Source organism: Barbus barbus, assembly GCF_936440315.1.
Source record: "Barbus barbus genome assembly, chromosome: 25".
NCBI lineage: Eukaryota > Metazoa > Chordata > Actinopteri > Cypriniformes > Cyprinidae > Barbus > Barbus barbus.
Window position 1 is genome coordinate 7,408,756 of NC_136753.1, and position 11,679 is coordinate 7,420,434.

An 11,679-nucleotide genomic window follows, 5' to 3' on the forward strand; every position below is an offset into this window, starting at 1 on the left:
ACAGAACAACAGTTGCAGTCCATATACCACTGCAGTACACTGGACCCCTGGGAATTAAACACAATTCTGATCAGTGGACTGACCTTTGAGTTCACTTGCATAAACTTCTGAGAGTGTGAAGTTCAATACTTAAGTCCCGAACTTAAATACAGGCAAGGTTCAGCTTAACCTGTATGGCTGATCAGGCAAGTGCTTCTTTACCAACAAAAAGCCGACTTTCTTTTGTCTGTGAAACACAAACTAAGATTTTTATCAAAAATAATCCATCTCCATATAATACAAGTAGATGGGTCCCTAAAATTTGAGGCTTCAAAACAACGCAAAATGAACACAATGGTATAATCTATATGACCTGAAGTAAAATAAGTTCTGAAGTGAAATGATAGGTGTGTGTGAGAAAAATACTAATATTTTAACCCCTGGTTTCACAGACCAGGCTTAAACCTAGTCCTAGACTAAAATGTAAATCTAAGCTGTTTCAACTGAAAGAAACTTGCACTACTGATCTTAAAACATGTCAGTGCCTTTGTTTTGTCTTAAGATGCACGCCAGTAATGTTTTTTCTAAGGCATGTTTATAAAAATGACTTAAATGTCCTAATTGAACTATGGCCTAATCCTGGTTTAGGCTAAACCATGTCTATGAAACCAGGCCTAAACCTTTTAAACTATAAACAATCACTCTCAAACAACTATCAGCACATTGTGAAGTAAGTGCACTGTTAAACTCGATCAAGAAGTGACGTTTCACAATCTGCTTACATCATGTTTCACAACGTGTCAACATTCTCACCGTGCTGACAGTTAGCCGTATGCAATATTATTGGTTTAAATATTAGTATTTTTCTTACACACTGGGGTCATATGGATTACCATTGTTCGTTTTCATATTGTTTTTAAGCTTCAACTCTCTGTTTGACTTTGTACATCTGGGATGGCATGAGGATGAGTAAATGATTAATTTTTGGATGGAGTGTTTCTTTAACAGCTGTTGAGGTGACTAAAGATACAACGTGTATGGTAAATATCATCATCAAGATGTCCAAAGCAAGAAACAAAAAGAAAAACAGCTCTCACCACAAATGACAGCTCGACTGACCGCTTACGTGCAGTGCTTGTGTCCATGCAAACCAGAGACAGAGCTGTTCTCATCAGACAGACTGCTTCAAAGCTCACAGGGTATCAGATGAAATCCCCTTCTCAGCAGCCTGGTTTCTCGCTTAGGCGTGAGTCAACTGGCTTTATGTAACAAAGTCTTTTCTTCTCTCAAAAGGCTGAGTGAGAGGAGAACACACAACAGTATGAAACATTTCAATATAACACCTCACACTAAAATCCACAGCTAACTCTGCTGCCTTTATCACCAAAAAAGAATGACATTGGTTAAAGTTGTGGGATATAATAATAGTTTTCTCTAAATGTTTTGTTTTGCTCGAGCAGATTGTGTGAAGAGAAGTTCATGCTGGATTTCATCTACACCCTAACCAGAAACCAAACAACTAGAATTCAGAGGACTCAGGGGTTATCACCCTAAGATTTCTGACTTGATTTTTAGTTGTTTGACCCCTAGAGTCAAGTATGCATTCACCATGAGAACTTCATCTTTGTTTCCAAATGCAATAACTTCAGTTTTCTCCTTGTTTACCTGAAGAAAGTTTTGGCACATCCAACTGTTAATTTCATCAATGCATTGGCAGAGGGAGTCAATAGGGCTGTAGTCATTTGGAGATAAGGCAAGGCATAGCTGTGATAGGCAATTTGGTTCTTCCTCATTATCTGACTTAGTGGGAGCAAATACAAGCTAAACAAGAGCGGTGCAAGAATTGAGCCTTGTGAGATGCCGCATGTCATGGACGTCCACTTAGACTTATGCTCTCCTATACTCACATAATAACCTCTCCCTTCTAAGTATGACCTGAACCATTTGAGTACCAACCCAAAAAGCCAGAGTGATGGACTCACTCAGACTTGAGTGAGGGACACCAGCAGAAGAAACTGGTGTCATAATGTAGGCACACCTGTAAGTTTAAAGGTGTACGAGTGCACATCTATGCTGTCCGGGGGGGGGGGGGGACAAAATACATTCTCTAAGGCATGAAGAGCCATAGAGGCAAATAGTGCATTTGAAGGTATAGGAAATACCGAGAGAATGTGAGATGCTAGAAGGGAGGTTCTAGTCGTGAATCTCTAAATTCCTACCATTACAGACATGGGCACGCACCGAGTTTTAGCGAATAGGTCAGATATGATGGTCAAAGTAAGTAGGGGGTGAAGTAGTGGAATAGTTAAGTGTTTTTTTGAAAGGGTTTTTTTCCGCTCACTTAGTGCGTAAGAGTTTGAACAAAGCTTGAGAATATTTGTTTTTAAATTTCTTGTTTTTTTTATTTTTATTTAAAAAAAAAAAATAATCTCTTTTTCTCAAATCCTTATTTTTATTGCTGTGATCAATATTATTATTATTATTATTTTTATGACTATTTTACTTTTTCATGTAAAGCGCTTTGAATTACCAGTGTATGAAATATGCTATATAAATAAACTTGCCTTGCCTTGCCTTACAATACAAACACAGAAAACAAACTTCATAGAGTAAAAGCATTGATGGGGCATCTGATGCCATGACCCCATCATGAGTATTATGTAATGGCGGCTGCAGCAGCGTGCGTGTCATGCCTGGGTCAACACTAGTGATACTTACTGGGGCAAGAGATTAAAATGGCCTGGTATCCTTGAATATTTTTAAAGTTTAACCTTAACTTTTGAAACAGCCCATGGCTATGAAAAAAAAAATCCAAACCTAACCATCATGTTAATTAAAAACCCAATAATAAGTCAGCAACTTTCTTCAGCCCGAGTGAAATGCGCCCTGAATGTTTCCCAAGAGGATCATATGTGGATTCCACCCACTCATATCATCCAAGATATTATGCTAATTAATCACATCTAATTAAGGCTGGAACAGGATGTCACCCTGCAGGTGGAAGTGAGAGGGGGGGCATGAAGGACAAGATTTTTATTTAATTTTTTTTATCAGCGCAGCTATTTTTGAACTTCCAATATCATTTAGTAAGTTTAAATGCTGTTACTGACCTCCCTGTGAACAATTCATCCATGCATATGTTTTATTAAAAAAAAAAAAATTACCTGCTTTTTCAATAATCTGTTTCACTCAAATGTACTTCTACTTCACAATACAGAAGAAAAGATCTGTCACTGCTTTCTTTACATCGCAACTTTAACGGCATGGGTCAGAAAAGCTTTCTCTCACTCATGTTGGTCCAAATCCATAGTGTTATTTATATATTAAAAAAATAGTTTTGTTCTTTCTTTTTTGATAATTTTTTTATGTTTGGAGCTTAACAGCCACGGTCAATATTAATTGTCATTACACAAAATACATTTGTGTGTGTGTGTATGTATATATATATATATATATATATATATATATATATATACACACACACACACACACAAAAATAATATTTTCCACAGAAGAAAAAAAAAGGTGACATTAAGGTGATTATATAACATCTGAATTTTCATTTTTAAGTCAACTATCCCTTTAAGTGAGAATACATATGTGTGCGAGAGGGAGAGAAAAACAGTGAGAGAAGTTCCTAAAAATTGAGAATTCAATCTTTCAGTAGTAGTTCCATTCCCTCACTTTCAGCATGGACGTCAGACAAATTTCCACAATAAAAAGCAGCCTTGATAGATTTTCCAGTGGTGTGGTGAGTATGGATCTGTGAGCCTCACTGAAAAAGAAAGGTCTCCATCATTTGACCAAAGAACATCAATATACACTGGGACATCACGACTTCACGCAAAGAAGGGAAAATCATTAGATGAAGTAGAAGAGACATTTTCCAGAGTTTTCTTCTTCAGTTGTTAATGATGGCAGCTGTAAAATTATGGGTACATTGCCATGGAAACAAGCCTCGAGCTCTATGACAATAACTATGCGCCTTTACAGAAAAAGCAATATGAGTTTGTCAGTCTTTAAAAAAAAAATAGCATTTATGATTTAATGCAAGTTCAGGAAACTAAGCATTATTAGTCTATTTTAAAAAAACTGCATCCTTTTTGCCTTTTAGGTGCACAGTGTACCCAGTCATTTTAACACAAGCATGCTAATGCAGTCAAGCTAAACACCATCAATATCACTGTGGACCAATTACACAGTATAAGCTTGACTTGCTGTTTACAGCAGTGGCAGGATGTAATGAGAGGGAGGCAATGATATTCTCTCTGATGAGCCACTCTCTGACGTTTGCTGTAGCCTGTTTCCGCTGTAAATTAACTTAGGACAGCCGCGCACCTCAGCAGAACCATCAGGGGCATCGAAAACCCCGCTGGCGGTCTGCATTGAGTGTCTAAGATGTCTTGCTGCAGAGATTTTATAAATTAAAAAAACTATTCTGAATAAACATTTTTTATTCAAATCAAATTCCATAATTAAACCGTAAAAACAACTGTCCTACTTACATCAGAAAACAGGAAGTGATTATGATAATGAAGCTAAGTATCTCTTCTATCTTTCCATTCACCTCAAAATAGGAAAATAATACAGCATTGTCTGCAAGAGGATAGCGACCCTTTTCTTTTATAGTGATTGCTTTACTTCCTAATGGATTTAACAAGCAAAACTGTTTTGTAAACAAAAATGGTATGAAATTAAAGAAATACTTCACTTAGAAATGAAAATTCTGCCATCATTTATTCACCAAAATAATTTTTTGCGGAACTTCCCAGCTACTTTTTCTGTAAAATGAAAGCAAATGGAAACTGGGCTGTCAAGCTAAAAAAAAATGACAAAAGTATCATAAAAATTATTAACTTGAAACCCAGATAATAGTTTTGTTTAAGGAACAGAAAGTCCTGCACATGACACACCACCAATTAATGTTCCCACAGCTTTTTAACTCATTAACATATTTGATTAATTTGTTCACTTGTTTTAGTTCAATCGTGGCCACACTGTAATAATTTGCTCCCTTTTACAATTTAGGTAAACCTAAAAACTAATTTGTTTAAGCATTTAATTAAATCACTATTGAAACCCAGTTTTTAACCCAGATGTCACACCACATTTTAATTTACTGAAAGTTAAAATTTGGATTGCGAATGGTTATAAGATACTCAACAACAGTGTTCAGCATCACTGATGTCAAATCAAATGAGAAAATAATGGCTGATTTTCATTTAATTTAATGGCTTAAATTTTGGTGTGTTCCTCCCATAAAGTGAATAAACGGCTTTGGAAAACTATGATACTTTTATGTTGCTTCTTTGCAATTATTGAAGCTTGACAGGATCCATCTTCATTTACTGTTATTGTGTTCTTTGTCAACAGTCAGTAAAAAGTCTCCTTTTGTGTTTCATATAAGAAAGAGAACATGAATTTGGAATTACATGATGGCAAGTAAATGATGAAATATGCATTTTTGTGTGAACTATTGGTATCACTTTTAGTACAGGGACCAATTCTCACTGTTAACTAGTTGCCTTTTTATCAACAGATTGGCTGTTTATTAGTACTTCTAAAGCACATATTCTGTATGACCATATTCTTCATCCCTAATCCTACCCAATACCTAAACTTACTAACTTACAAACTATTAATAAGCAGCAAATTAGGAGTTTATTGAGGCGAACGTCGTAGTTAATGGTTCGTTAATAGTGAGAATTGGACCTTAAAATAAAGTGTGACCAAACTATTCATTTAAACCTAAGCAGTCTGATTCAAATGTTACATCGCAAAACAAACAAAAGTGTAAACTTATTGCATTCCAGGACAGTCAGTGACTAAAGATTTCATCAAACCTCTCATCACTCAGCATTCTGTGACTTTCAGCTCAGCATTCATACCATCCCGACAATGTGTAGATCACGTGATCGCTGGATTCTCAGTGTCCTTTAACAAGCCCACAGACAAAGAGCGGTTAAAAATAGAACAGACACCCAAGCTGCTCTCATCCATAATAAATGGTAGTGGATATCCAGTCAGCAGGCCTCACCTGCTCCCTACACACACACACACACACACACACACACACAGCAATCACACAACTAGTGCACTAATGAGGCCAGGCAACTACATTTTACGCACATTTAGAATTAAAATTCTCAATAGCAAAAAGTATTTCAAACTTCTTTAATGCTGTTCACTTTGATTACATGGACTACAGTACAGTTCCTAAATAAAATACATAATATTTTGCATTGCTTTTGGTGACAATTGCATTACAATTTCCTCCGCTATTGGTGATTATTCAGTAACTTGATCTGTAATAGTGAGAGTTCAATCTAACATATGCTGTGCACAAGCAGGGCCAGTAGCAGCCCATCTGGGAGGGTAACGGACACCACGGGCAGGGCCTTTGATATGTGTTACAGGACACAGATGCATACACATACACAAACGTCATGAAAGAAACAGGCACGGACAGCTGTGTGATTGCCACTGTGAATGAACTGCACTAGCTTACTGAAGCGTGTGTTGGGGGAGGACGTAGGCCATTAATTGAAATGTAAGACTCATATTGATCCAAAAGCACAATCATGCCCCTGGCCACCTATCCTCATTTAGCTGATCTCACGACAGGCACAGGAAACTAAGAAAGTAAGCAGCAATCGGTCACACAATCTATCGTCAGCCACAGTGTTAATCAAGTTTAAATGTACACAGAAAAAAAAGGAGCAATTAGTCACATTAGTTTTTTAAATATTAATAAGCAGTAAAGCAGTTTTATATTTTTTTCCCCTGAAAAATAATAATAACTTTTATTCAGCAGGGATGCAATAAATTGATCAAGACTGACAGTGAAGATATATACATTATTAAATGTCAATTTCATACAAATGCTGTTCTTTTAAACTTTCTTATAAATCAAAGAATCCTGAAAAAAAAACCTGTATCATAGTCTTCACAAAAAACATTAAGAAGCACAACTGTTTTCAACACTGATAATAAAAAAATGCTTCTTGAGCAGCAAATCAGAATGATTTCTGAAGGATCATGTGACCCTGAGGACTGGAGTATCAACAGAACAAATTACATTTGAAAATATGTTAAAAAGACAACAGTTATTTCAAATTGTAATAATATTTTACAATATTACTATTTGTACTGTATTTTTAATCAATTAATTGCAGCCCTGGTGAGCATAAAAGCCATCTTAAAAAAAAAAACTTTCATACCCCAAACTTTTGAATGATTTTTTTTCTTTTCAATTATTTATTTTTTTACTTTTTCTTCATTATTATATCAGGACGGCTGTATAACCCTGATATTTTTTACTTCACACCCTCAGAAAAATTAATTTGAATTCAGAAATAAAAAACACAGAAGAAGTGTATTGTCTGTTGCAACATATTTTTTAAAGTACTTTTGAATAACTTAGATTAAGACAAACAAAACGAGCATTCTGCAATACATGAAAATTATTACAGTAAGCATTTGTTCCTTTATGAAAATGTGCTCTTTGAGGGTTCAAATTAAGACCCTTCCAGGCTCCTTTTGTGCAGATCTGTTTGATCAAGTGACCTGTGAACATCAGAGGAGATAAATCCTTTTGGATTTAATTTTATGGCCTGATTTGCCATGAATCCCCTCTAAAGTTGTTTGAGTGACATATTAGGAATAATCATCTGAAGGGTTTTCACTTGAACAAGAAAGCATGGAAAAAGGAACATAGATACACCAGAAAGAGAAAAATATGCCATAAAGTACGTTCCTCTGATTGAGAGCTAAAATATGTGAAAGCAAATTAGGAGCCATTGACCCAAAGTTCCATTAGCGGACCCCAGCATTCCTACTTACCAGCCATTACCACAAACACACTTAACTGAGAAACTGTGTGTGTGTGTGTGTGTGTGTATCATACAGTTTATAAACCATCTGTTTATTTTCCTTCTTTCGACATGGATGATTATCAAAGATTTCATTAAAATGTACAGCACTAAGTCACAAAGCCAAACTTAATTGATGTCAAAAGGCTAAATCCAAAGTCTAATCGCTGAACCATAAGTAAACATGGTAACACTATCTGGACAGAAAAACACTGGTCTGATTCAAAACCTTGTGGGTCGACCCACAAATCTAGGGAACTGCCACTGTGCCTTCCAGTAGCAGGACATGGCTACACAGAGAGTTTATTTACTGCGGAAGTAGACATAACAGCATTTTAATGTACTTAGAGTTCACCAACTGAAGGAAGAGTTGCTCTGATGTAACCCAAGGGTTTTATACCTTGCTAATAGTCATAATGATGACAGATTAAGCATGTAACCAAGTGATTGTACAACAAAACATTTTAGGGTATGAAAGTGAATTAAGAGGCCAAGAACAACCACTAAAACTAAAACAATTCAGCATCACTTAAAGTCTGTGTAAAGTGATATTAAAATGTGTTCGGAGATTGTCACACAACAGAACAATGTGGTATTAACCACCCAGCCAAATTTGAATTATAAAAAAAAAAACGCCAAGTAACTAAAATAAATCTTTGTAAAATAAGCAGGACTCTCAAACGTTGGGGGCGTGTCCGCTGTCTGCGCTGAAACCACGCCCACTCGCGGGAAAGCGGCCGTCTCTCTCAACTGTCAAATACGCTACAACCTGAATGAATACTACTGACACTACCTCTAGTAGCTTAATTGGATACAGCCATACATGTTTGAGCGTGCAAGTTCATTATTTAATTGTAGGCGCGCGTCAGCGCTGCAGTGAGTTGAAAACCTCCTCGTCGTCAAGGCCATAGATACACGGTAAAGGCAAGCGCGGCTCATGGTTGCTTAGCAACGGTAAGCTCCGTTGCGCTTTGAAAGAAGAGAAAGCGGTAAAGCTCACGTTTCTAGATGCGAATTGGGAACGCTCCATGTTTTTAAATTGTATGTATTCTGCCACATATTGATGTCTCTGGGCTAAGAACCAGGTATCCATTCACCCTAGAACCGTCCCTGCCTAGAATCTGTATATCTAACATCACAGACATTCAAAAAGATAAACTAAGAACTTGACCTCTCAACAGTTATTATAGTGTTAGGGGCGGGGCCACGCTCCATTGCGTCATCGAGCCACCGTTTTAGCCCCGCCCAAAAATAACTCCACAATTCAGTACTAGATAGCTCAGAGTCTTTGTAAAGTGTTTAAGCAATACATTTCTAACATTTGTAATGTGTTTAGAAACAATTCTCAGAATTCTCTTTACACGGACTTTAAAGCAACAGTTAATCTTAAAAAACTGAAAATTTTGTAATAGTTTACTCAACTCATGCCATTCCAAACCTGAATGACTTCTACTGTGGAACACAAGCAAAGATACCCCAAAGAATCCAGCCTGCTCTCTTCTATACAGCAAAACTCAATAGGGACTGGGCTGTCAAGGTCTAAAATAGACAAAAACTACCATAAAAGCACAAAAAGTAAAAGTATTATAAAGGTAGTCGATACAATTCATGACCTATATTCCAGTTGTTCTGAAGTCATACAACAACTTTTAGCTTGGGCTGTTTTTTTATGGATTTGAAGACATGCAACCGCAAATGAGATTTACATCACAGGTAAAACATTTCAGTTACTAACTAATTCAGTCATGGCTTGCTCAAAAAAATTCAATGAGATGTCCAGCAAAGTACCAAACATCAGGATCTGCACACAAAAATATAAGCAAAAGCTTGTGTAGATTTAATCCATTAAGGCCTCAATATGGTTCTATGAAGTACTTTAATGGCACTTTTGTGGTGTGTAGTCATCCATCCATCCATCCATCCATTATCTCCCGCTTATCCAGAATCGGGTGTAGTCATATACCATTCAAATGTTTTTGGGTTGGTAAGATTTTGTAAATTTTTAGTATTTATTTATTTATTTGAAAGCTGTCTGTTATGTTCAAGCTACATTAATTTGAACTCCAATAAAACATTAATATTGTGCTTTATTATTACAATTATAAAAAATATTCTATGTTAATACAATTTAAAGCATAATTTATTTCTGTAATAGCAACGCTAAATTTGAAGCAGTCATTACTCCAGTCTTCAGCATCACATGATCCTTCACAAATAATCCTAATAAGCTGATTTGCTGCTTAAGAGACATTTCTTAATATTATCACGGCTGAAAAGTTGTGCTGCTCAATTTTTGTAGAAGCCATGATAAATATTTCTCAGGATACTTTGAATATAAAGTCCAAAAGTATTTACTTGAAAAATATTTTTTTTACATGGTCAAAAATGACTTTCAGTTAAATTTGATGCATCCTTGCTGAATTAAAAAAAATAAAAAATTCTTACTAACCTACAAATTTTGAACAGTAGTGAATGTGTATATTTATACTTTTGTAAGCTTTTCCATTCAGCTTTAATTGTATGGAAGAGCAGCATCGAAATTGTGCTCCATGCACAGAAAAGAAAGCGAAATGGGTTTGGAACGATATGTGGGTAAGTAAATTTTTGGGAGAACTGTTCCTTTAAGTGCATGAAATTCCTTGATCTTTAAATGGTGTTCCTGGCACAAATGACTGTTTTGCACAAAATGACGATGGCAAACTTCAGTTTGGTGCTTCCATATGTATTCAAGTGTTACTTTAGTAAGGCAACATCTGAATTATGGTGAAATCAGACAGCTCCTGTAAGCTATTAGTTCCAGATGGAACTTTTTCCTTTTTTTTTTGCATAACAGGTAATGGATAAAAAGACAGCACTCCCGAGACTCCTTCTCCTGTTCTGAGAGATGAAGTAACGCAGGTGACATGTCAAATGTTAAATAAGGTTTCTATAATCATTTCAGCTTAGAGCACAGCAGAATCCTTCCAAAAGGATTTTCCCCCCTTTTTTTCTATTTTTCCCCTGTCCAATACAATCACAATTAAATGGCAAGACACTGATGTAAAACTATTATTTTCAAAGAGGTATGGCTGAAAAAGATGATGGTGGCAAACTGGCAATGATGGATATTTGACAGGTGCCCATTTTATGAGCTTTAAAACACGTTTGCCCTGTTTTTACCTTTTAACTCCCATCTGAGCACGCTAATAGCCCTGTCCTATATTTCATATTTAGGTCATTACGTGAATAAATTACAGAGGTTGTAATAGAAAGGCACTAATACAATAAAAGTGTGACTTGAATCAAACGCAGACTTTAAGGTTGAACTTCACTCACCACCAGTACAGAAGTGCGCACCACCTCGGAGACGCTCTGGCGTAACTCAGCGGCGGTGCCCGGCTTACTCAGACCGCGTGTGAACTTTCGCGTCTCGGGCTGAGCCGAAGAGGCCATCGCACCTTGCTTGCGTTTAAAAGATGAATTCTATGATTACATGTCTATAGACAAAAATGTACGCAGTCTTGCGAGGAAGTCCTCAGTTGGGACCTGTCCTTCGCAACAAGACGCAGCGACGCATTCCCAGTCCCTACAGTAAACAACACCATGGGTCATCGGTCCTCTTCCAAACTACACACTTCTGTTTGTTTTCGCAGCGTCCAATGGAAGCTGAGAGGTAACGCGTTCCCGTTGCGCTGTTACACTTAGTGAGCGACGGTTCCCTGGACTCCCGCGTCGCTCCGCGTCAGTGTCGCACCGCTGTGCGTGTCAGTGCGTGCAGAAGCTCCCGCGCGAGCAGCAACGCCTCCCCTCAGAAACTCAGCGGAGCCAAGGAGCTAAATTGCTTCCATGT

General features: G+C 36.9%; 1 protein-coding gene and 1 long non-coding RNA gene across 2 annotated transcripts in view; one reads left to right on the top strand and one right to left on the bottom strand.

Annotated features, from left to right (window-relative positions):
- Positions 1 to 11,623, bottom strand: part of LOC306845211 (dedicator of cytokinesis protein 9-like) — a 92,365-nt gene extending 80,742 nt beyond the window's left edge. Inside the window, exon 1 of the mRNA XM_079377873.1 lies at positions 11,166 to 11,623. Within this exon, the coding sequence (XP_079233999.1) occupies positions 11,166 to 11,282 (117 nt within the window). The 5' untranslated portion in view covers positions 11,283 to 11,623. The remainder of the gene's footprint in view (positions 1 to 11,165) is intronic.
- The window catches only part of LOC306845060, a 428,848-nt gene that overhangs the window by 397,751 nt on the left and 19,418 nt on the right, over positions 1 to 11,679 (top strand). The window lies entirely within an intron of this gene.